The sequence below is a fragment of the Pseudopodoces humilis genome, chromosome 4 (genome assembly GCF_049639895.1).
Source record: "Pseudopodoces humilis isolate 2021_Gansu_Grassland_sample_001 chromosome 4, ASM4963989v1, whole genome shotgun sequence".
Taxonomy (NCBI): Eukaryota; Metazoa; Chordata; class Aves; order Passeriformes; family Paridae; genus Pseudopodoces; species Pseudopodoces humilis.
In genome coordinates this window covers 3,555,300-3,580,195 of record NC_142203.1, presented here as the reverse complement: position 1 = coordinate 3,580,195, position 24,896 = coordinate 3,555,300, and the positions used below count along the sequence as shown (strand labels likewise).

Genomic DNA, 24,896 nt, shown 5'->3' with positions numbered 1-24,896 from the left:
AATTCAGGCTCACAAGGAGAGGGAACAACCTCCTGAAAAAAAAAAAATTTTTTTTTTTAAATTAATCTGGAAAGTACTTGGCTTTGCTGAGGTTTCCTTAATATTGTGCATAGACTCAATAGTAAGCATCACAGTTGTCAGAGCATACTCGCCAAGCCTTATTTGAGATACCCTCCAAATTCCTGTATTAGCTATAATGGGTGCCTGATAGGGTGTCAAGTCTGGAAGATTCCACCTTATTTTTTATCTCCCCTGTAGGCAGGGAAGGACGCCGGAGAAGCTCTTCATGTTGACGGTGCCGATGGCCCCTGGGCTGTGGCAGCCGTGGGGCGGCAGCAGGAGCAGGGCAGTGCCCGTCCCTGTGCTGCCACTGCTGAGGCCACACCTCGAGTGCCGTGTCCAGCTCTGGGCCCCTCAGCACAGGGAATTGAGGGGCTGCAGCGTGCTCAGAGAAGGGAACGGAGCTGGGAAGGGGCTGGAGCTCCAGGAGGGGCTGAGGGAGCGGGTCACAGGCTGGACTCCCTCACCTTAGAGGCTTTCCCAACCTAATTTCCTCTGTGAGCACAAATCACTTCAACCGAGACGTACTTCGTGTCTCTACTAATAAAGATCTATACAGAGCGCCCGATAGTTTCTAACGGCTGCAAGCTTTAAAGCTACGACGTCATTCCGCCGCCCTTCCCGCCCACGACCCCTTACTCAGGCCGCCAACGTGGCACAGCCGAGATCCCACCCGCGCCGCCATCTTTATATGCGTGCGGAGCGAACCAAACTGAGGGCGCAGGACGGGGGTGCAAACCCCCCCGCGAGGGGCCGTTGGACCCGGCCGTGAGCGACGTGGCATGGCGTGGCGGCTGCGGCGCGGAGGCTGCTGGGAGTTGTAGTCCGAGGCGGCGCCGGCCGTGGCCTCCTTTCTTGTATCCCTACGACGGGAAAGGCCGGGAAGAGACAGCACAGGACGGGGGGATCGGGCTCGGTGAGGGCGCTTTTGGTGGCGGAAGGACGCTGTGACCTGTCGTGCCCGGCGGCGGGGAGGAGCGGCCGGAGGGCTGGGCCGGGCGTTGCCGGGGCCCGGAGAGGCTGCGGGACGTGTGGGGCTCGCTCCTCGTGTTCTGACCCGGCGCGTCCTTGCAGGGCTGCAGCGGCTCCTGCGCTCCCAGTGCTGCCAGCGACGTGCTCCGAGGCTCGCTGTGAGGTGAGGGCCAGGGAGCTGCACTGCGCAGAATTCCCGGTGCGATTTATCCCGGCGCTTCGCTGGGTCGCCGGTGCCGTCCTGCTCCTGCCTCCGGCCGGCTTTCCATCTCCGTGGAGAGTCTGGGTGCTGGAGCCCCGGGGCACCGAATTCCAGCCCTGCAGCGAGGAATGGGAGTGCTGGTCCTGGTAAAATGCCTGCGGTTTCATCCTCACCCTCGGGAATCTCTTAATGCCGGATGCAAATGGTGCTTCAGGAGCCCTGTTGCTTTCTTGTCGTGTCTCTGGAGCCATAATTTGCTCTTTATGTGATTTATTTGGTTTTGTTATCACATGAAAAAAGCCGCGTTACTTCTTTTGGGAGAGCACCTCTGAAAGTGCTGGGGCTGTTCCATCGCATCTTGAGATTTCCGTGCCCTGGAAAACTGATGGGTGCAGATTGTTGGAATGGCTTTTCCTTTGGTGGTGTTACTTCATGGCATTGCTGGATGATGTTGGGTAGTTCCATCACTCTTGTCTGGGGTTTCATGAGGGTTTTGTGACACTGAAATATTTGATAGCAAAGGAGTGGGGGGGGGTGGGGGGGTGGTTTGCTGCAAATCTGAGGGTTGGCAATGGCATGAAAATGTGTGAAATGAAATAATTGGAATTCTGATGATTCTGATAAGACCAGGCAGCCTTTGGAAAAAGGGAACTTTCTGGGTTTATGGTGTCTGTGGATTCTGTCTGCACTAGTGACAAGGGAAGGCCACCAGCCCTTGCTGTCACGCCTGGTGTTTCCAGCTGTCCTGGTCTGTTTTAGCTGCTATGCCTGCTGGTGAAAAGGCTTGTTTGGTGTTGCTTTTTGGGTTTATTTTAAGGTGAAAAGGTCATGCAGGTGTTGTGTTTAATGTAATTTATGCAAGAAATACATAATCATAGAATGGTTTGGGTCAGAAAAGATAATTTTTGTTCCACCCCCTGCCATGGGAAGTGACACTCCCACTATCCCAGGTTGCTCCGAGCCCCATCCAGCCTGGCTTTGGACACTTCCAGGGATCCAGGGACAGCCACAGCTTCTCTGGGCACCCTGTGCCAGGCCCTCACCACCCTCACAGTCAAGGATTTCTTCCTAATATCTGACCTAAACCTACTCTCTTTTAGTTTGAATATTTTTCACACTCTACTGATAATTCAATATCAGGCTCTGCATTAAGCTATACCACAAAACGCGTAACCTAGCGCACTGCACTAGGTTTAATAGCGTTGTTATCTGATTTGTGGATTTTCCAGTTCATGTCACATCTTTGAAGTGCCCATGTTAACTCTGAGGAAGTTAACAATTTAAACAGAGCCCCAAAATAGTGCCCAGTACTGTTTACCTGGTGCAGTCAGCTTCATTATGAATGGGAGGAAAGTTGACTTAGCTTCAGTTTCCTACTCTAAAACCTTAATAATGAAAAGTTATCTGCCACCACCTTTCAAATCAAGGGGTGACCTCACAGGTGCATTGTTCGAGGTATGACATCAGTAAAGAGCCCAGAGTCTCAGAAAACAGGTGGAGGAGAGTTCGGCGGGGTTGTTTTGTTGGGGTTTTTTGTGTTGTTTTTTCGCTCTCATGGTTACTTCTCTTTAAGACTTTGGACTTTGGAACAAGTCATTCAGCAAGAGGTGATTAAACTGAGGATCCCTCTGTGCACTTTCTTTGGCTTCATTCAGGACTTAGTGTGTCCTTTGGGATCTGGCTGTATTTTCTAAACCAGAGGCTGAAAGCCCATAGTGCTCTCCCTTTCTAAAATGGAAAAAAAAAAACAAACCATGAGGGAATTTTCAGATGAAAGTTTAAAATATACTCAGGTCCCAGTTCTGGTTTGGTTTCATTTTTTGCAGAATGTTGTCCTTTATTTGATGTTAGCTGCACCTTATTCTGGACAGTTGTTAGTTTGTGCTTAGCCATGAGCAGTGTCTGCAGCATGTCAAAACTTAATTAAATGTTATGCCTACTGTGATTAAAGTCAGAAAGTTTAGTGGCATTTCAATTTAGTGTTCCAGCTTAGTGGTTATGTTTAATTTTAAGATCTATTTAAAGAGCAGTTTCCCCTCTTAGTGTGCGTAAATATATTGTGGCTTCTTTTTGTGGGTTTCTGGGGGGTTTGTTTTTGTGTGGGGTTTCTGCTTTTTTTTATTAGCAGGGGCGCCTACTAAAATAGAAGAAGAGATCAATTAAAGATGACTGAAAATACATGTTATAAACTCTATATCTGATTCTGGATAATGTGTTTTTATCCACATGAAATTTGCTAATCTCCATTTGTAGGTAATCTTATCATTAGCTGTGAATTTCTGTCTTTTAGAGTAATAACCTGAAGAATGCTTTTGAAGTGTGGTTAAGCCATTAAGATTATTGCAAAATATTAGCACAAATGTAATTACTTTCTATTAAACTAAAGTGAAAATATGAATAATTTGCCAGATAAGCCTTCTAGTCTCTAAATCAAATTATTTACTTCCTGCTTCTAGCACAAGCTCTGTTAAAAATTTCAGTCAGAGTTTTAGCCTGGTTTTCCATTCAGTATACACAACGTAATTCCCTAGTTTGGGAATGAGGGTAATGGCTGAGATTTGGTGTTAGATTAATAGATGAGGTTCAGCTGGTGAGAATCGGTAGAAATAGTTCTAGAGACAGACTTTGTGGGTGCAGTGTATTTTCTTTGTGTAGTATGAGAGTTTTGCATCATCCCTATAATGTCTTCATTGTACTGAAAAGGGGTCTTTTTTAACCAAGCAATTGATCAAACAAAACTGATGCTTCTGTTTCCTAAAGGATTTGTTTTAAGGATAACTGATCACTGGAAATATGTTTGTTCTGTATTTCTCTTTTCCATGTCCCTTCCTTTTTATTTCCATGTATTTTCTACCAGGATTTTCTACTAGCAAAACACGTGGCATTATCAAACTTGCAGTTTCTGGTCAAAAGTCACTAGATGGCAGTACTAATATTAGTACTAAATCCACTTTCCCCCTTTCTGGGTTTCTCCTTTGCCCCTTCAGTTTAGTAAACCAAAATCCTCTAATTTGCAAAAAGGCACAAAAGTCGCTTCCTTAAGAAGTTAGGCTCAGTTTCCAGGTGTTCCCTGTTGCAAATTGTGTGTTTGTGGCTTGGATTACGAAGAGTTATTGCTACAACTTCCGAGTTTTTTCTCAAACCACTGAACAGACAGCCCAGTTCTGCACCCAGCAGTTATTAAGGAATTGTAGTCTCATCCTACTTGGAAACTTTTTCCCCTGGATCTCCCCTGAGGGAAGTTGGGAATCCCCACTGGAATCTGTTGAAGATGGAACACCACTAATGGGTTTCTTGGGTCCTTTTTCCCATGATTTTCTTCTTCTACCCATTCTTCACATTCCTCAGCTGGTTTTGGGTAGGCCAGTTATGTTCATAAGTATCCTGTAGCATCATTTTAATAATCTGTGCTGCTGGATTATTTCAACACTGTGATCTATTAGCTTCAAATTACCCATTGTACTATCCTCTTTCCTTTTGCTTATTCCCATGCCTGGTATTTACCCTTTATTTTTTTTTCTTTAAATCATTCACTTTTTTCGTAATGTAGTACCTGCAAACCACAACTGGATCATGTTGAAAAATCAGTGTACAGAAAGCTGTTGTTTGTGCAGGCTCCATACTATTCCAGACATCTTTTCAGTCAGTTCCATATGGGATTTTTATTGTATTTCAGCAGCTGACATGATTTTTTGCACATTTGGGATTACTGTTTCTGTTCTTCAGCTTTCTTATAGCAAAGTTAACAGTGAAAAACAGCCACAGAGTTATTTATTTGTAATTCCACTAATTCCTGACTTTCCAGATGTCGGGTGGCTCTTTTTGGGGTTGCCCCTGCTCCCTCCCCACTGTAACAGGTTTCTGAAGCTTTGAAAAATCCCTGCACAGAGTTTTTGGAAAGCTTGCTCTGTGGAACTTTACCAGTCATTCTGCATGGCCACAGAATTTATTTTAAGTAGTAAGTACCTCTCATCAGCTTTTAATCATGGCATTAGGTGAAATCAAGCAGCAGATTGGAAGAGCCTCAAAAAAAAATGTTTCTAGGTTTTGGTCAGTGATTATTTTAATTGCACAATGGAAAATTCTTTCATGCTTTGCAGTGTATAGCTGGAAGAATAACTTAAGAATCTTAATACCTCTGTGCAGAGGAATGTAAACTCCTTTGGGTTGATTAAAAGACAGAAATATTAAATTGCACATTCTTGCCCTGAGTAAAGTTTAATGGAAGACTCTGCATTTCTTTTTTACGGGATGATGAGATGTACTTTGCAAGAACAGTGTGTTCCCCACCAGGCAGTTACTGACCCTTTCATCCCTTCTGAGGGGAGGTCCTTAAGTGAAATAGAGATGCTCAGAACCCAAAATCCAGCCATCATGAGAATTTCTTGAAGATTACTGAACATAAGCCACATTTACTCGCTTTCCATGACTGGGCTGAAGCATTTAATCCTGAATCACTTAATGCAAATCACAGTAATTTGTCAGAGGGTCTGTGGCTTCTCCTGTGTGATTTTGATGCTTTCATTTGGTTTTGAAACCCTTAGTGCACTTGTCAAGACTGACATTCATGTCCTGCTGTCTGGATTTTTCAGTTTGATAATAATAGTAATTTTTCCTTCGCATTAAACTAAGAGTTGTATGTATTTATATCTCTGAAACAAAAATGAGAGAATGAGGAATTTTTACTTTTGTTTTTTAAACAGAAGAAAGCTCCTGCATTTTTCTAAGTGGAACTCTTTTTTATATGCATATGAATATTTTTATTTAACATATTATCTAAGTCTTTTCCTCTGAATTCTTAAAGGGACTAAGATGGCAGTTCTCAATAGGCATACATTACATATGGATGTGGTGGAAAATGTTTTGGGTCTATCTATTTTTTATATATGTACATATATTTACAATAATTTATTTATATTTATATACATTTATACATATATTTGTACAAGAATTTATTACAGTAAAAGTTTCTTAAGGACTGCTGCCTCAGGGGGTGGTACAGGTAGTTTACCAGACTTGTGAGAAAGCAGGACTTTTTGAAAGCTTCTGCTGTATTGAAGCATGAAAATATTCTGGTGTTCATGAAAATCTTAATTTTTCCACTTTTCTAAGACCTTTTACATTAATTTAGTGTTGTTAAATAAGCATATAGGTTAATTTCTTTAGAAGTAGTATATTTTAAAGGTTTATTCAATTATGTCAAAAAGATAATTCTGGCCTTCAAAATAAATCCAAAGCCTTCAATTACTTCCACTTTTGCTAACATCACCAGAGAGGTGTGGTGTGTGGATTTTACAGGAATTGGTTCTACTGGGAAACTTGGTGTAAATTAATTTCAGTGTAATTTTAATCATGCTGGAAGTAACAGGTCCTGGTTTGCATTATTGCAGCTCAACAATGCAGCAGAATTGTTTAGTTGTTAAGTTTTTAAGTTGTTAAGTTTTTCTTGCAGTGGCATGTGGGTTTTGTGATGTGTAATTACTTCTCTCTTATTATTTTTCTAAGTACCACCAGTGTATTTTGGAAGCAGTAGCTGGGCAGGCACAGTAAGGTTTTTAGAAAGAGTTTTGGAGTTTGAGGCATTATGACAGTGCTAAAAATAAAGGGAAGACACAGGAGAAGGGGGACACACTAGATAATTTTGTACTTGAGATAAGTCAGTGGTTTTCTTTTTTTATTCCTAGACCTGGCATTTTAATTACCTGTTCTGTTCAGGAATGGCAATAACTGTCTTGTAGCCTTTACATTCTAATTTAAAATCTTTTCCCTTGTTTCTCAAGATGCATTTTTGATTTATACATATATATATATATATTATTTTTTTTAATTTATTTTTTTTTCCCCTCACAGCTTTCTGTAGCTGAAGGAAGATGATGGAAGAGAGTGGGATAGAGACGACTCCACCTGGCACACCCCCTCCAAGCACAGCAGGGGAGGCTGAAGCTGCTGCTACACCTGTCACATTAGGTACAGAAACGTTTATTCCTGTCTTTTGAAGCACTACAAAACCAGTTACAATCAGCATAATTGCAGTTCTCTTCTCCAGGCTAACTGAAAGGATTTAAATTGTTTCTTAATCATGGAAGTGGGCTCCTTATCTGTAACCCATCTGATATCACACAGAATATTTTAAACACTTTTTTTATTCTTGAAAGTATTTTAGGAAGTGAGGTAGGTGCAGTTGTATTTTTTAGGGATGCAGGGCCAGGGACATAATACCTTCCACTACAGTCCACAGTTAGATGAGCAGCACAGAAGGGAGTGAAAACAGATTTACAGTCCTCTAGGGGATAGTGATAAACCTGAATAATTGCCTGTGCTTTAATGCTGATAGAATCCCAGAATGGTTTGGGTGGGAAAAGACCTTAAAGATCATTTTGTTGACCCTTTTCACTATCCCAGGTTGCTCCAAGCCCTGTCCAGCCTGGCCTGGGACACTTCCAGGGATCCAGGGGCAGCCCCAGCTTCTCTGGGCACCCTGTGCCAGGGCCTGACCACCCTGCCAGGGAACAATTCTTCCTAATATCTAACCTAAATCTGCCTTCATCAAGTTTAAGTGCATTCATTACAAAGTCATTCCCCCTGTCCTGTCACTCAAACTCTTTGTAAAAGGGGTCTCCAGCTCTCTTGTAGCCCCTTTAGGTAGTGGAAGGTGCTCTAAGGTCTCACTTGTGGGGGGATAATCAGAGCACTTTTTCTGATTTGAATGTGTTTTAACACCAGATACTGAATTTTTAGGCACATGTGTTATTATTGAATCAGACTTGTGCAGTTTCTCTTGTCAAATGCTAAAGGAGGAGTATTCTGAGAAGATCTGCCCTCAACATTAAATGGGTTCTATAATAATAAAATCAATTTTTTAAAATTAAAACTGTGGAAATGTAACCTATGATGGTGTGGTTGCTTTAACTAGGATAAAAATAGATTCTGGAGTAGGCTTGCAGAGATGTTAGCACACATGAAATTCTCACTGCCTCATTGACACACAAGCAAAGAAACCAGAGCCATGAGTGCATGAAGTGCTACAGGATGTCATCAATAAAGTTAATTTTATAAAAATGGTCTTTAAATAGTACATTTTTGGCAGTATTTTCTACTTAGGAAGTGACCATGAAAGATTTTATATTTTTTTATATGGCAGAGGTTTGCTGGCCACCAGTAGCAAGGTCTGTTAATAGAGTTGATGTTAATGTGGACATGAACTTCTTTTTCCCCAACACAAAGTCTCAGATTTGCTGATGTTTTTTGGGGTGACAAGAGGCTGTCAGCCTAGATTTTCAATTTTCAGATTTTCAGCCTAGACATTTTCAAATGTGTACTACCTAGCTGATACTTTCAAAAAAAGATGCAGTCATAATTTATTCCACACAAGTAAAGGTGGTATTTCAGCTAGGAGTAATGCAGGAAGTACTTTTGTGAAAAAATTACATTTTGAAAAACCATTTCCAACAGTGATATTTGGAAATAACTTCCATCATTATTCACTCCTGCAGCCAATACCAATGCAAGTGTTGCATAAAAACTATCTGATCTGTAGACATCAACTTGCAAGGAGAATTTCCTGACCTGTGTAAACATCTTGCAAACAGTTCCTGTGGGATTTGAACACACTTGTTAAAAATACAGAAATGCAGCACATTCATCTTGTAAGGGCAATTGATGGACATCAGGGAAGATGAAAATTTGCCAGCTAAATTTCAGGGAAAACTTTTGCATGGTTTATGAGTGAGAGTGGAAAATGAATAGCATGATACAGCGAGAACTCCAACGAGGCAATTCCCCCTCTGTGAGGTGTTCTTTTCAGTCCTTAAACCCAAGCAGCAGAACAGTCTGGATGTAGAACCAGACCTTTAAACTCCTGCATGATCAGGTTTTAAACCAAGATGTAAAAATTACTGAGGTTTCATCAGTTGCAGTGCTCACCCTAAAAAGTTATTATCAGTGACTGTATTATATAACTTGTTAACTATTACTAATGAGTTATACTATTATATTGGTAGTATATTATCAAAACAATTTCCAGTGGAAGCAAAAATGTTTTGTACTCTTAAGAAATCTTTTTTTTTTTTTCATTTGTCTTTACCTCATAATTTTAAAATTTCTGTTGTGTTTTTTTTGTAATATACATAACATACTGGTACAGTGGTGCATGTAAACAATATGTAAATAAATTTTACATGGGCAAATGGGTGCTCAGTTTTTTTCTTACTGCTGGGTGTGTGTGACCAAGTTTGGAGACCATGGTATTAGTGTGATTGGCTTATCATTTGACTGTGGTGTTTAGGCTGAGGCCAGTGAGATGCTTAAGCTGGTTTAGCATGTTACTGCCATCAAAAATGGCAATTTCTGTTTTTCTTACCTAATTTCCTGGCTAAACTTGGTTTACAGGAAAATTGACTTATCCAAGGATCAGCTGAAACAGGGAAAGCAGAGGGATCAGGAAGATGAGTGCCAGAGAAGAGAGGGCTGCCTTAGGTTCAGTCCATTTTACAGTGCCACACCTCTGGAACAGGAATTCCCTCCCAGAAATTAGGAGTGTGTGTATTATTCCTGAAGATGAGCACTTCCTGCATCATCAGTTGATACAGCAGTCACTCAGGAATAACAGAGAATAACTAGAATAACTAGAATAACTAGAATAACTAGAGATTTCTAGGCAGAAATTTATGAGGCAGGTTTCAGCTGCTGTAAACTCAGTCGTCAAATGCCAACTTGTCTTTTTATGCTAATGACAAGTAGGGCTGTGCAGGAAGAGGTCTCACAAGGCACTGTCACCAAGGATTAAGTGCCATTGGTGCTGTATGAAAACTCGAGCAGAAGTTTCAAATTCACTTTCAATGAGAGAAAAACCCTGGCCAAAAATTATTTGTGAAATGTCTGAACAATTATATAACCGAAATCTCTGAGGCTTCTAAAATAATTTTCTCTCTTTTTTTTTTTTTTGCCCCTTTATTTTTGTAGCTTTGTCCAGCCCCCTTGCCATGCCAAGCATGCCATCTTCTCTTGCCTACTCACCACCCTTGCCTGCTGGAGTGTCCCCAGTTCCTCCTCCCATGATGACCTCGGCCTCTCTTCCGCTTGTGCCTTCTGCCACTGTTTCTACAATTGCACCACCCCAAAGCCCCGTCCCACCTCCTGCTGCCCCTGCAGCTTTCAGCACCCCCTTGTCCCAGTTCTCTGCTCCTCCTCCACTCAGCTCTGCTGCTGGTCCTACCCTTCCTGCCCCTCCCACTGGTCCCCCCATTTCAGGGTTTTCCATGTCTTCCACCTATGACATCACCCGAGGCCACGCTGGCCGAGCACCTCAGAGCCCACTGATGCCTTCATTTTCTGCACCTCCAGTCACAGGTAACTCTTTGTTTATTTGCTTTCCTGTTCGTGGGGCAGCATGGGGGGATCTCCTGGGGGGCTGCTTTGTTCTTCTAGGTATACTTAATTAGTTCTACTCAGAAGAAGGGATAATAACTTTTAAAACTTGGTCCAGGACCAAGAGAGTCCACTTCAAGTTCTGGCAGCATTCAGGTTGGCAGGAAAAATCTTTTGTTTCAGAATTTTTATTTTTGTTACCTTGCACAGCACAGCCCAGCTGAACAGCTTTCCTTCAGCTCAAAGAGCCACCTTCAACCATTATGTTCCCCCAGAATGACAATCACAGGCTGTAAAATAAATAATTTTCAGGGTTTTGTTCTGAAAATCTGTCTCTTAACAAGCTGCTGGTCGCATGACACCAGCTTCTATTTTCTTGTTTCCAGCCACAAAATTACATTAGGAAAGCTAAAAATACATACCTTCCATGCAGGCAGTTGCTGTGGTTGATGAACTGATGTCATTTTCAGCTTGTGGCATGAAAACTTGTCTCTTCAGCTGCAGTTAGGCCAAGCTTTTGTTATTATTGGTGATATCTCTTTAAGTAGTCTGCATTAGGAAAATGTCTAAAAAGAGCTATCAGTTGTGCAGCATAAAATAAAAATACTCTAAATTAAAGTAAATGTTGAAAAATCTGTTAAAATAAGCTTGAGTAATGGGGCAAGGGGTTCAACTTTATTTTTCTACTGTTTTAGTTTCTTTAGTTTTCCTTTAAAATACGTAAAGCTTCCTCCTTTTTCTACTATTGATTTTCAGCACTTGGTGTTAGACAATTTACTTTTCCTCTTGTATGAGAACATTCCTGTATCTTTGTTCAGAGACTTACACTTATCCCTCTCTTTACTGAGAGTGTATTATGAGAATTGAATACAATTAAAAGAACAGCTTTTAAATAACTGTGATAAGAAAAAGAGTAATTATTTAATTTTGTACGTAATGCACAGGCAGTCTCAATTCTGTTAGCAGATAGCATTCAATGGTTGCATTCATTAGATCTGCTAGCTTTTAACAGGCAGAATTGTTCTTGGGCCTTGAAATGAGGTGAATTAGCCTGGAATTGTTCTATTTTTCCTGCTGATTTCCTGCTAAACAATTGCATGTTGCTTCAGCATAACAAATTAAACACTTTGTGTTTTATCTTTCCCTCTTACAGGTGTTCTGGCAGATCCCATTACTCAACAGGCAACTTTCTCATCAGCTTTGTCTCCTGGGGCTGGTTCTGCAATCACTTTTCCTGAGGAGCATGAAGATCCCAGAGTGTCCACTGCCCAGAGTGGAGCACCTGCTGGAGGACTCTGGGGGTTTATAAAGGTATGGGGTTTGTGTGTTACCTTCAGGAGGAATTACCAGTTGGTACTGACTGTAGGAAGACATGTTGCACTCTTTAAGTGCATGCTACTATAAATCATTTCTTTTTTCCAGTCTCATGTGCAAAGTGGCTGTTTTTGATAGTAATGTTTGCTGAAACTATGCTTTTACTTTTTCTCTTTATAGAAGAGAGGGGACTGTAAAAATGCAGGTGTTTTAGATTAATTTTTAATCCTGTGATAGGAACTTGTGATAGAACCTGTTACATATGGATGTGTTCTTTAACCAGAGGAAATTCTAGGACCCTTTCAGACCTGAAAGGTATTTTTTACTTCACAAAGACTGTATGCAGAAAAATAGAAGTCTGTTTTACCTTGCTTGAATGCTTTGCATATCCCATTTTTAACTTCCTAATTACCCAAGTTTGATTCCTGTGGGATGCCAGTCATGCTTGTTCTATAACAATCAAGTTATATTTTGTCTTTTTTCAAGGACAGACAAAATACATATTTTTTCAATCCCAAAGTGCCTAAGGTATTTTGTAAGATTAGTCTGCTAGAAGGCATGAAATGTACAGTGCAGAACAGATACTCCTTGTGATGTCATCTCATCAGACAGAGGAAATAAGCAGCAGCATCAACTAGTAGAATTTCATTAGCCTGTAACCTTTCTGGAGCTGTAAGAGATGCTACATTTAAGTAGCATCATGGAGGTGGTGGCAAAAAGATCTGAGGCTATCAACACTGAGCTGTCTTCAAGAACAGCACTAAATAAATTCTGTCCCATCTCACACTGAATGTGAAGGAAGAATAAGGATTATTGTCCCAGTGCGCTTGAAGAATTTTGGTTTTCAATCCCTTTTAGGCATGAAAACCTGCCAGAAAAAGACAGTGCAGACTGAACCCTCCATTACTGCAGTGGTACAGTTTTAAAGAGGAAGATTAATTCTCCACCAGTACAGTGACAGCAGAGTGGTCATGCTGCCATTTTCATGATAATAAGAGCACATTTTCCTTCTTCCTTTAAATAACAATGTTTTCCTTTCAGTATTTTATTCCTCCTAATATTTGCAGTAGGTGGCAGTGTTCTAGAAGAAAACTTTTTACTTGTAACAGGATTCTGTAGCCTGTTTTAGAGTACTAGAGCTTTCAATTGCAAATTAATTGAAAAGCCAACCTCATCCACTTTTTAGTGCTACCACTAGGATCCAGAAGGTGTCCTGTTTCTTTTTATGGAGCAGATCTGTGTTACTGACTCCAGTAATAAAGATTTTGGTTGAAGTATCAGGCATTCCATGTACTCTGTGTATTCAGTAACCACTCCTTGAGAATTTCTTAGGTGAAAGAGTGAGGAATCATTAATTATACTGAAACTGTCAAGTTCATGATGTATGTATGCTCACATCAGAGTCTGTGCTTTTTAAAGATGAGCCAGAATCTGGGCCATGTGGTGGTGGTTTTTTACAGAAATGCATCCTGAATTTCCTGTTGAAGAGCCGTAGTTGCCACAGTTATCTTTATTTCTGTTGTTGAAGTAATGTGATATACCCTTTTTCCTCTGGTGTTGTTAAGAAATCTTACACCTTCCTTCCAGATCTCCTTCAAGCTCACTAATACTGGAAGCTATGATGATCTAAAATTGACAAATTAATAGTCTGAAATCAAATGGGACTGTTTCAGTTTCTTCAGTCATTCAAAGATGCCTGAGCAATCCCATTGCACTTCCAAGACTGATTTCCACATAATTGTTGGAATAAGTTCATGTTTTGGATTGGTATGCAGATATGGATTATTTCATCCTATTTGTGCTAGGCACACGGACACATAAAGGCATCTTCCACAGGTAGAAGCAGTCTCAGTGTTCAGGAACCTTCTGTATAATTAACTTTATCTTAGTTAGGCAGCCAGGATGCTAAGTGGAGAAGCACTGCTTGGCTTTGCAAGATGATAGGGCTGTTTCTGCATTTATGAAGAAGGTAATAGTTAAACTTGAGGTTGTAGCAGAAAAGCCATGCACTGATAGTCATATCCTGCCGTGTTTGTGCTGAGTAATGCACAGCAGATGTTGCAGAGCAGCTTGATTTTGTTTGTTGTTTTTTTAACTGTAACATTTTGAATTTCTTGAGGAGGGAAAAAAAAAACAAAACAACCCAGAAGATAATATGGAAATGTGTTTGCTTAAATTTAGGGTGTAGCTGAGAATCCCATGGTGAAGTCTGTTCTTGATAAAACCAAGCATTCAGTGGAGAGCATGATAACAACGCTGGATCCTGGCATGGTTCCCTATATCAGTAAGTGTTTATGATAAACCATCAAGTGTTGCTTGTAAATGCTGGAGAGGCTATTACAATAGCACACCACTTCTACACTTGAAGTGTTAAAGCATTTCAGTTACAGTTTTAAAATTAACAGGAAAGAAAAGCTTTTCGTTAGTCACCATTTTTTGTTTTACTGAGCGACACTTCATGTCACATGTAGCTGACCTGAGAGTAAAATAAGGAAGCAAAAGGCACCAGCATGGTGGTTTGGTTTTTGTTCTTTTGGCTTTTTTTTCTTTCCCCTAGCAGCCTGATAAGCAGTTCTTCCTCCTGTGTGTGTCAGTATTGACCTTTTTCTGCCTATGAAAAAAGCTGATCAGGAAACAGCTAACATTGAGAATAAACTATTAAAATGATTTTTTTATTATTATTTTGTTTTCCTGAGATTTTTTTTTTCTCCAGCTGAACCTATTAGGTGACCCAGCTAACTGTGCCTGCACTTTGTACTAGAGGACAGGGGAAGATGACCTAATTATTGAGCAGTAGTTAATTGTCTTACATTTAAGGGAAAATTTCCCAACAGCTGTCTGGTGAGGAGATAGTACCAGTGAGGCCAGCCAGCAATGCCTTCTGAAGGTATTTGAGAAGAGTAGCAGGATGCAATGCAAACCTACAGTAAATGTTAATTTATGCACAATTTGGCAAAGTGTATTTAAGGTTTGTATTGCAGTCATGACCGTCCCTTCTTAGAAACAGGATCTGTTGGTATCCTGGATAGTTTGACCCAGTGTTTATTGACAGAACAACTTTATCTGGAGGAGGAAGTAATTCTAATAAAATGCTTTGTTTGTAGGATTTAGGTTGAGTAAACTAAGTCAATGGTTACCTCAAAACTCTCTGAAGTCCAGTTGGAAGGGGAAGCATCTGTGTACATCTTGGCCATTTAAGTACTGCATTGGTTTTGTAGTTGCAGGTTGTCAAAATGGGGCAGAGGTTTGTAAACTTAGCCTGTACTTCCTTGTAGAATTGTATTCTACAAAAATTATGTCCTCAACAATAGCCCCACTTCTCTGTGCTCTCCCTTCATTACTGCAATGCCAGAGGAATTTCATGTTCCTCATGCCAAAACCTGAAATTACCAAAGCTTCTTCATGAGGTGGTTTAATTTTTTTTTTTCCCTCATCTGTACAAATAGTATTTCTGTAATCTCTTGGAAAGAGCTGAACTGTTTCCAGTGGCACATTGTGAAAATGTCATCTGAGCTGCATTCCTGGAACAGACAATTTCTAGCTAGACAGGAAATGGTCATCTCATAAGCATAAACAACAGTGCTTTTACAACAAAAGACAACACAGAATCTTAAATTAAATACGGACCTTTCATTTATACGGACGGTCATTTCAGTTTATAATGCACAAGGTACAATGGAATTTCACATTCAAGTGCCGGAGCTTAACTTGATGTAAAGGTTCTGCCCCTACATTTACCAGGGTGTGTCTAGTTGTTATATTTTAGGTTTCCATTTTACTAGATTTTGTCACAAATGGTCTCTTTTAACCCATGTAATATCTTTGTTTCAGTTCTGTAGTATGTCTGATGAAAAAAGATAAACTTTTCATACTTGATGATCTATAATACAAAAGAATATATTCTGTATTCTGCACTCAAACATGAGGCACAGTTGCCATTCTTAAAATTGTTAGGCAGTGATTTCCAAGATCTGTTATGGATTAGTTTTTAGCTTCATTAAAAGCTTTTTAACAGTATTTCTGTTCCTGAGCAGTCAGGCAGGGCTGACTTCAGTAAAAGCCTGCAGTCAATCTTAAGCACTTGTTTAACTATGTTCAATTGATTTATATCAAGAAGGGATCAATGAAAAAAAGATACTCTCAATTTTTTTTAGTCCAGTCGTTGCACAGCATTTAAAAAATTGGCTCCAGGTTCAGTGATCTGTACACCTAATTTTATTCAGCAAAGCAGTTGATAAATAAAATGGTAAAAAATTACCCTAAACTCCCAAAATAGTAGGACTTACTACTGTTCTAGTCTATCTGGTGATTATTCATAAAAATTATTCCTGTAACTGAGGTCTACTGAGTAATACAAGCCAAAAAGTTAATTGTTTTTTTTTAATTAAAATTTAAGCTTTGGGTTTAGCCTTATCAGTGGGGGAACTTTTCTTGAATCAGGATAAATACTGCAAACTCTGTAAGCTCGTGTGGTTGATGCAGTTTATTTAGGCAGCTTTCTCTAGTGTCATATTCCACATTTGAGAAAAGATTTAGCTGTTCCTGAGAAAGCTTCTCACAGCAAGGATCACATTTTATGATGTGTTTCTGCACAATAAAATTGATCCAGCTGTGATAAACAGATGTGAGTTGTGATTGAGTCTTCTGTAGTAATTTTAGATTTCTTTTAAATCATGAATTGCTTCATTTCTTTCTGAAAAAGTCTGGTGACATAAAGCCCTTGCTTCTTTATGGAGATATAACCCTGTAGAAAATGTTTAGAATTGTGAACAAGCTTTTTGGTTCCACATGTATTTAATATATAAAAAAAGCAATAAAATTACACTGAAGTTCACATTCCAAGGACAGCTAAAAAGTAATGGGAGCCTTTCTTTTAAATCTCATGTAATTTGGCAGCTGTTCACTGGATTTTATGACCTGCATCAGTGTTCTTCATCCCATTCATAAGAGTTTGCAATATTCCTTGCTGCTTCACAGAACACCAGAACATCCTTGGAAATGGATGCCTTCAGTTATTTTCCTAAAACTCTGAATTGTCATCTTGAATGAGTGGTATGATTTTTTGGTATGACCTGAAAATAGGTCAGTTCCTGCTGCCTGTCTTTCATCCTTGTATGCTTTAGTTATTCATCTGAATTTCAGTTCCTAACTTAAATGACTTCTGCTTAATGGAAGAACTATTGTCCAGTGCATGAGAAAGAAAAAAGCAGCTGGAGAAGGTGTACAACTGTATTTGAACTACCCAGCAGTGGGAAGGAGGAATATTCCATGCATGGATGTATTTTTTACAGATTGCTTTACAAAATTACTTTGCAGGAACTGGGGGAGAGCTGGACATAGTGGTTACTTCTAATAAAGAGGTGAAAGTTGCAGCAATTCGGGATGCCTTTCAAGAAGTCTTTGGGATGGCTGTTGTGACTGGAGAGGCTGCACAGTCCAACATTGCACCCCAGCCTGTGGGCTATGCTGCAGGCTTAAAAGTAAGTTAATATATAGTAGTTGATATAAAGTTGATATATATTTAAAGGTATAGTCTAGATAGATACATACAGATAGATAGATAGATATAGATGTAGATATATATGTACTAGTAGTAGATATATAGTTAATGCTGTAGTAGTATATAGAAGGATCTTGTTTTCTGTAAAGTGAAGGTCAGTTTCTAGGATAGGTAGACATTTTCTTTAAGGGATTGGGGTTTTTTTGGTGGTTTGGGTTCCTTCGTTGGTTTTGTTGTTGTTTTATGTTTGTTGGGGTTTTTTTTAGTTTTTGTTTTGCTTTTGGTTTGTGGGGTTTGTTTTATTGGTTTAATTTGTTTTGTTGTTGTTTGATTGGTTTTGTTTTCTTGGCGGCTAATGGCCTTGGGTTTTTTTGACTTTTTTTCCTCAATATAGATCATTAGATCAGTTTAAAGCTCTCTGAAATATTTTTGAGGTTTTCTGCAAACACATTTGCAGCAAGTGAAGGGCATTTATGTCACTTTCCTTATACTGTATGGATTGCCATCCCGTCTTGCATACATTGTGCTATTACTGTGGTTTCAAAGTATTTCAGGCATTTTTTGAATTGTCTGTTACCAGCACATCATGTTGGAAATTAAAAGAGATGCTCCAAGACTGATTTTTTTCTCCCCACTGATTCTGTAGATCAAAGACAGTTTGATCAACACTTGATCTTCCTGAACAGATCTGTGTTCTCTCTGAAAAATAAGAATTCACTGTGCAGCCTTGCAAACTGCTGTGCCACCCCAGAAGGAAGGGTTAGCAAAGGTTGTTTCACCAGTTCTGGTCAATAACTGCAAATCCTGAAAACAGCTATTTCATACTCTGTTTTTACTAAATGTAAGCAAAACTTCATGAAAAAGGAAGCCCTTCCCCTAGCTGCTGTGGCAGTGCTTGCAGAGGAGTAAAGCCTGTCTTCATAGCAATGTATTACCTGATGCAATTTTATATTGAGATAGAGCAGAACAATGTGCATGTTCCTTTACTTGTTTAGCTCCTGCAGTGTGTTGCATATTTCTGTTACAACTTCAGAGTGATAGTAGTTTTCAGGGTATAACCATTTCAGGGATAACAATTCCTGTGTTTTATTTTAGTTGGATGTGGACCACAAGAAGTGGATTCTTTCCCTTGCTCTTAAAAGTTGGTCCAAAGCTCTTAAAGACTCTAAACCAAAGAAGTCTTAAGTTGTAAAAATGTCAAAGTAACACAGTTTTACCCTGATGCTTTCACTGATAGTTAAAGCTGTCACAGGTTAAGAATTCTTGTCACAGGTTAGGAATTGTTTGCATGCTACCCTGGGTGTTTTTCTTGGAATGTAAAAAACCCTAAAACTATTTAATTAGCTTTATCATAGGTTTTGTTTCTGTTTGGGATTCCTGGCCTTTCACTAGTTTGAGTTGCTGGGTTTTTTTCCCTATTGAGTCATTTTGCAAAGTGTGTTCTAGGGTTCTTTTGGGATTGATCTGCAAGCACTGCACTGAGCTGTGGTTCCGAGTTTTGTCTAACAGCTTGTGTTGCCACTCAGGGAGCCCAGGAGAGGATAGATAGCCTGCGCCGGACAGGAGTCATCCACGAGAAGCAGCCTGCTGTGTCGGTGGAAAACTTCATTGAGGAGCTGCTTCCTGACAAGTGAGAACCTTCAATTTATTCCAGGAGGGTGGGGAGATGTTGGGAATATTCCTTGTTGACTCAAAGCCTTTAAGGAGCTGGTGGAAGTTTAAGCAGAGAGGAGAGGAAAGGGTTTGTCTGCAGTATTTCCAGCCAGCTTGGTTTTGGTGATGATGTTCAGCTTTTTGTCCAGGCATCTTGAGACTTCAATATAAAAAAAATCATTGTCAGGTTTTTTGTAGATTTACAGTGCAAAAACACAGTGAAGTTGAAGTGAAGTGAATTTGAAGTGAAGTGAAAAAATTAAGGAGCAGTAAAATTTGGAATTTGGCTAATAGTTTGTGCATTTTTGTGTCCGTCCTCCCTTCTCTCTGAAATTGTATCTGAAGAGATGTTGGGAGATATTCTGGCGTTTAGAATAATATGATTTTATCAAATAACATATTTTCTGTTTTCCTTTCACTGAGAACGTACTTACTGCATCTAACTTGCACTGCACAGACATAAAAATGTTTTTTCAAAAATGCATTGCAACTTGATTTTGTAATGTTGTTTGACAGGCAGTTCTTGAAGCAGCTTTATAATTAACTTCCAAAACACTAAGGACAGTGCTAAGTTTTTCTTAATGCAAACTTATATAGTTTTCTTCTATTGTTTACCATGCTTGTGCATATCCAAATGAGAGGAGTTTCAAGTAATCACTCACCTCTAATAATAATGTATGTCATAGTTACTCCTCTGTAAAAAGACAGTAAAACACCAAAATGAGACTAGATAGAAATAAATACTAAACAAAAATTAAAATTCTTCCTACTTCTATTTCCTTTAGAAAATTCCTCATTCATATTGCACTAAAAATACAAAATGTAAAAATATTTTATATTTTTAGCAAATATAAAATATTATTAGCAAATAAAATATATTTTTAGCAAAAGGAGAGTATCTGTCAAAAAAATAAATAAAAACCCATCATCACACACATAAAAATGCGACCATTAGAAGACAAGAAAATGCCAGTAACTTCATTATTAATTGGAAGCAAGTTATATTTAACCATGAGGCTTTCTCAGCAGTCTTTAATAGTTGCCAGTCAGAGCATTCCAGTGCTCTATTCCCTGCTACAAAGATGATGGAAGTGCTTCTTCCTGTCTGGCTCCACTAAACTCTTACCATGAAGCTTATGTGGCCCAGACAGGCAGAAATGTTTCTCTGAATAAATCATTTAAATGATGGCTACAGCATTAGACTTGCCAAAAAGTCTTCTGAATGTAGAACAGGAATTATAAATTGACAATTTTCTTCAGAAATTGTTAAGGAAGTTTATTTTAATGAGAAATGTTCTTTGAATGAAAACTGTAGCAGAATAACTGTGGCCAAGGGATTATGTCTGCCCACACACCCACCCCTCCAGCTTTCTTTTCCCCTTTGATTTGTAAGTTTCATGTAATTTGTATTTCTGTGTATTTTATGTATTTTACATGCATACACATGCACTATTATGAGAGATGACAGATAGATAGATAGATAAAAAGTGACACATGTAAATTTCACTTGCAAAATACCACAACACTTTGATGAGTTTCTTTATTACATTATTACTACAGCTGTAACAAAGATTGTAAAATGTTTATAATTCAACTTTTAGCATGTTGGTTTTTAACAGAGTGATACTCAGTACTCAGAAATAAAACAATTTACACATCACTGCAGGTGGTTTGACATTGGATGTCTGATTATTGAGGATCCAATTCATGGAATTCACTTGGAAGCATTCACCCAAGCAACACCAGTGCCTTTACAATATGTTCAGCAGGTGAGTTTTCAGTTTTCTTAGCAATTAACAGCTGAGACATAAGACTGAGGTTTTAATTTTAGTTATGCTGGCAGTTCTTACTGTAAGTTATTACACTTAAATGTTTTAATTTATGAAATGAGGATGCAAAATATTTTTGCATCATGTTTATGAATTAATCTTCAGAGATTTATAGTAAATCTTTTCTTAGTCAAGAGTCTCATTCTGCAATGTCTGTCACTTTAGAGCATAAGTTTTACTCTCCTGAGGTTCAAGAGGAAGAAATACTAACCAAGCAGGCAGCATGTGGTACTCTCTGAAAACTCATTCCTAAAGACAAGATTCCCATTTTCCAGATCAATGCTTGGACTTAAGGTCCCCTATGAACACACAGAGTCCCACCTAAAAGACAAGGCTGATTTCCAATGTGCTATCTGACAAGAATGTAAAATACTGAAATCAAAAGATTTAAATATTGGAAATACTGTGGTTCATTCAATTGGAAATAATGAACTGCAGAAGTGCGCAGTTCTGAAATACCACCAAAAGAAGTTTTTCAAGAGATGGTTTATTTTCCTTTGGGCACAGACTGGGAATAACTCCAGTCACTGCATGTTGCCTGACAGCAGATATAAGTCATGCTTTAGTTAAATCTGGCCTGAAAATTCTTTTAAAATTAATGTTTCCGTGAAGAATTTATAACCAAAACTGCTTGGGGTTTGATCCTCAGATGTTGTTTTGGCAGAGCAAATAGTAACTTTGGGGCCTTTTTCATTAGCACCAATTTAAGTAAAGTGAACATTTGTTTCAGTTCTTACTTTCCTGAGTTCTTCCAGCTTTGAAAAGTTGATGACTGGCAAAAGGAGAAATATGGCTCTACCTCTCTAGTAGATTTAGTATCTTCATTAATGACACAGACAGAGGGATCAAGGCACCCTTAGCAGGTTTGCAGGTGGCATGAAGCTGATGGTGCAGTGACACCCTCAAGGGATGGGGCCATCTAGAGGGACGTGGACAAGATTGAGAAATGGGAATCCCATGAGAATTAACAAGGCCAAGTGCTGGTGCTGCACCTGGATGAGAGCAGCCACAGGATCAATCCAGGCTGGGGATGAATGGATATTGTATAAATACATGTTTTTGATTCCATCTGTTGGCAGTTTTAGAAAACAAAACTGCTTCCTGGTAATGGCAGTATGTCTTCACTCTCTCAAGTATCCTATTTATACTCTCCAAATGTTGCTTGGATCATGATACATCAAAATCCAAAAAATTGGCCAGGCAAATTATGGGGCAGGCTGAAACTTGATTCTCACACCCTTTAATTTACCACATAGGTCTGTTGACACAAGAATGATTCCTTGGAAGAGTTGGTTAAAGCTGAAGGCAGAGGCAAATCCGCTAATTCCAAACTGTTTCAGTGATCACTTCTCAAACTTTCACCCGCAGGCCAAGAGTCTGACCCCTCAGGACTACAGCCTGAGGTGGTCAGGGCTGCTGGTGACGGTGGGCGAGGTGCTGGAGAAGAGCGTGCTGAACGTGAACAGGACGGACTGGCACGCGGTGTTCACGGGCATGTCCCGCCGGCAGATGATCTACAGCGCGGCCAAGGCCCTGGCAGGGATGTACAAACAGCAGCTGCCACCCAGGACCGTGTGACAGCGGTGGCACCCTCACACCAGGAGCGCTGGGTTTGGTTCTAGGATGGAAGTGAAAGCCGTGTGTTCCCACTGTCAGCTACACAGATTTGTAATATAACTCTAAGCCGTTTCTACTTCTTGAGAAGTGAAGGTGATTTCCAGGAGTGGAATTGCAGTTTTTAGCTAATGTGTGATTTCCAGTATGATTCATCAAACAAACGTGTATTTATGACTGGTACAGGCAGCATTGCAGTTTTTTAACTGGAATGTGCTGTGGTGTGACACCTTACCAGGCATTTATTGAGATAGTTAGTTAGTATTCTTTCTAAAGGGGATATTTGTTTAGCTATTTCTATTATATTAGTAATATAAACATGTTGACAGCATAACATGTATGTTATATATGCATTTCAATCCAGAGAGACTACCTTCTGTATTACATGTGTTTTTTGGGGCATGTGTTTAGGGGATACTTAACACCTCCTTGGGTTGGTGTCTGTATATAGTTCTCAGGAGCAATGCCAAGTAGTCTACAGCACATAACAGTGAGCTGCTGAGGAAGAGCACAAATCCATGCCCCGTTATTTGAAGTTGTTGCTAAATAATTCTGAATTCCCATTTTCTATGCTGCATCTTTCTGCTTTTTATGTAACGGTAATTAAATTCGTGGCCAGCTGAAGAACCACAGACAAAATTTCAAGTTGTTTCAGTGGGTTTTAGATCAGGTACTACACTCCCCACATGAAATCATCTCAGCAGTTTGAATAATATGATTTATTCCTGTGCTTCCAGACTTCATCTGTTATATGTAATTATGTAATTTTTTCTATGTAGCTACAGTTGTCAGTAATTTGATTATGGAAAATGGTGATGTGTTTATCACTTGCTTTGCTATTCTGGGTTTTTTAAACACTTCTAAGTCTAAAAGCTTTCATGATGTCATGAGCTCAGTTTCTCAAGTTTTCAGTGGTGTCTGGGTTTTTTTGTGGCTATAAATATCCTCCATACATGCTCACATAATCCTAAATCTTTACTTAGAAATGTGGAAGTAATCGTGAAGAAAATATTTTGGTAATAATACTTTTTTAAGAAATAAAGAATAAACAAATACTTTTTGTTTGCCTTAAAGAAGCAGTTTTTTAGCTTATATTGCTCAGCTTTTACCTTTCTTAGATGCTTTCAAAGAACATTTTGTATACAATATACTGTTAAGCCAGCTCATATTTGTACCCAATGAAAGCCTATTTCCAAGTAATATATTTGGCCTTAATTGGCTTACTCTGTTAAGCAGTTGAATAAATGTTTTCCCTAGAGAATTCCATCTGTTTTAAAGGCTTGGTTTTTATTACAGATAATGAACATCTTTACTGAAGTTGCATTTGCATGGTCAGTTTGCAGATTCGTCTCACACTGAACAAGCAAACAGAATCCAGCTCTCAGTCTTGAGGTCCCTCATTGAGACTGCTTTCTTTCTATGTTAAACCAAAAGAGCGATAAAACCAATGTTAACCTATGTTAAACCAAAAAGTGATACAGAGAGTTTTCTTTCTCATTGTGCAGTAAAGACATCTTAGCATTTGCTACAATTTCAGTTTGCAGTGTTGAGTGCTGCTGTTTTACCCCCTGCTTGCATCATCCCTGATGGAAAGGAGGAGGACATGAAGTCACCAGAAAGTTTAGGTGCCCTAGCATGATTTAAAATTAAAGCTGAAGAGGAATGACCCTTTCCTTTCTCCCTTTCTTGGCTTTGGCCTTCACTTTAAGAGGTGAGAGCAGTAGAGGAAGATGATGTAGTCAAGTGAAGCCAGTTTCTCTGGCTCAGTGAAGGTCTCATGATCTATTTTGGACAGCTCTCAGAAGAATCAAAATAGTGTAGCTTTGCAGCTAGCAGTTAGTTCTTTCCCTTTGGGGGGAGCATTATTTGCTTGTATGTTGAAAAATAACATCCTCACATAAGCACCATGAGCTCAGCTTCTTCCCTAAGAGGCCAGGGGAAGGAAAAATGTCTCGACAATGATATACGAAGCTAAAAAGTCAGAAATTGCTTCCAGAATGGAGGCCTCGCTCAGGGTCCAAGTTACACGGATGAATTCATTACGGTGACAGTTCAGCTTTGTACCACCCCCAGGGTTGTGATGTGGGCAACAATAAGAGAGGAAGCTCAGCAGGGGTGTTAAATTGATCCACAGATCAATTTAGAAAAGCAGAGACACTTTGGATGTGCAACTTTTGTTACAATTCTCAACTGCCACATCAAGGCAGGGGGTGACTTGTAGGTGCAGCTGCAGAAGCCTTTCCTGCTAAGTTTGCTCCAATGTGAGCGTCAGAAAAAGTATCTAGAAAAGCTACTACGTGCATTACCATCATACTGCCATTTTTAAACTGTGTTTCACATAAAAGACAGCCAAGCTCTTTGAGTTTGCATTACGTTAGGAAGATCC

At 39.5% G+C, this 24,896-nt stretch overlaps 1 protein-coding gene across 3 annotated transcripts; it reads left to right on the top strand.

Annotated features, from left to right (window-relative positions):
• Positions 1–867: 867 nt before the first annotated feature.
• Positions 868–23,774, top strand: PRRC1 (proline rich coiled-coil 1). Of its 3 annotated transcripts, none has more exons than XM_005529440.3 (9): positions 868–976; positions 7,085–7,201; positions 10,196–10,582; positions 11,754–11,911; positions 14,096–14,198; positions 17,231–17,394; positions 18,941–19,044; positions 20,734–20,836; positions 22,265–23,774. In XM_005529440.3, exons 2-9 carry the CDS (start codon positions 7,105–7,107, stop codon positions 22,472–22,474), a joined length of 1,326 nt encoding a protein of 441 aa, XP_005529497.2. In that variant the 5' UTR covers positions 868–976; positions 7,085–7,104; the 3' UTR covers positions 22,475–23,774. The 3 variants fall into 3 exon arrangements, with proteins under 3 accessions (XP_005529497.2, XP_014113703.2, XP_014113704.2); XM_014258228.2 differs by lacking the exon at positions 868–976 and adding an exon at positions 988–1,195; XM_014258229.2 differs by lacking the exon at positions 868–976 and adding an exon at positions 1,255–1,380.
• Positions 23,775–24,896: the final 1,122 nt, after the last annotated feature.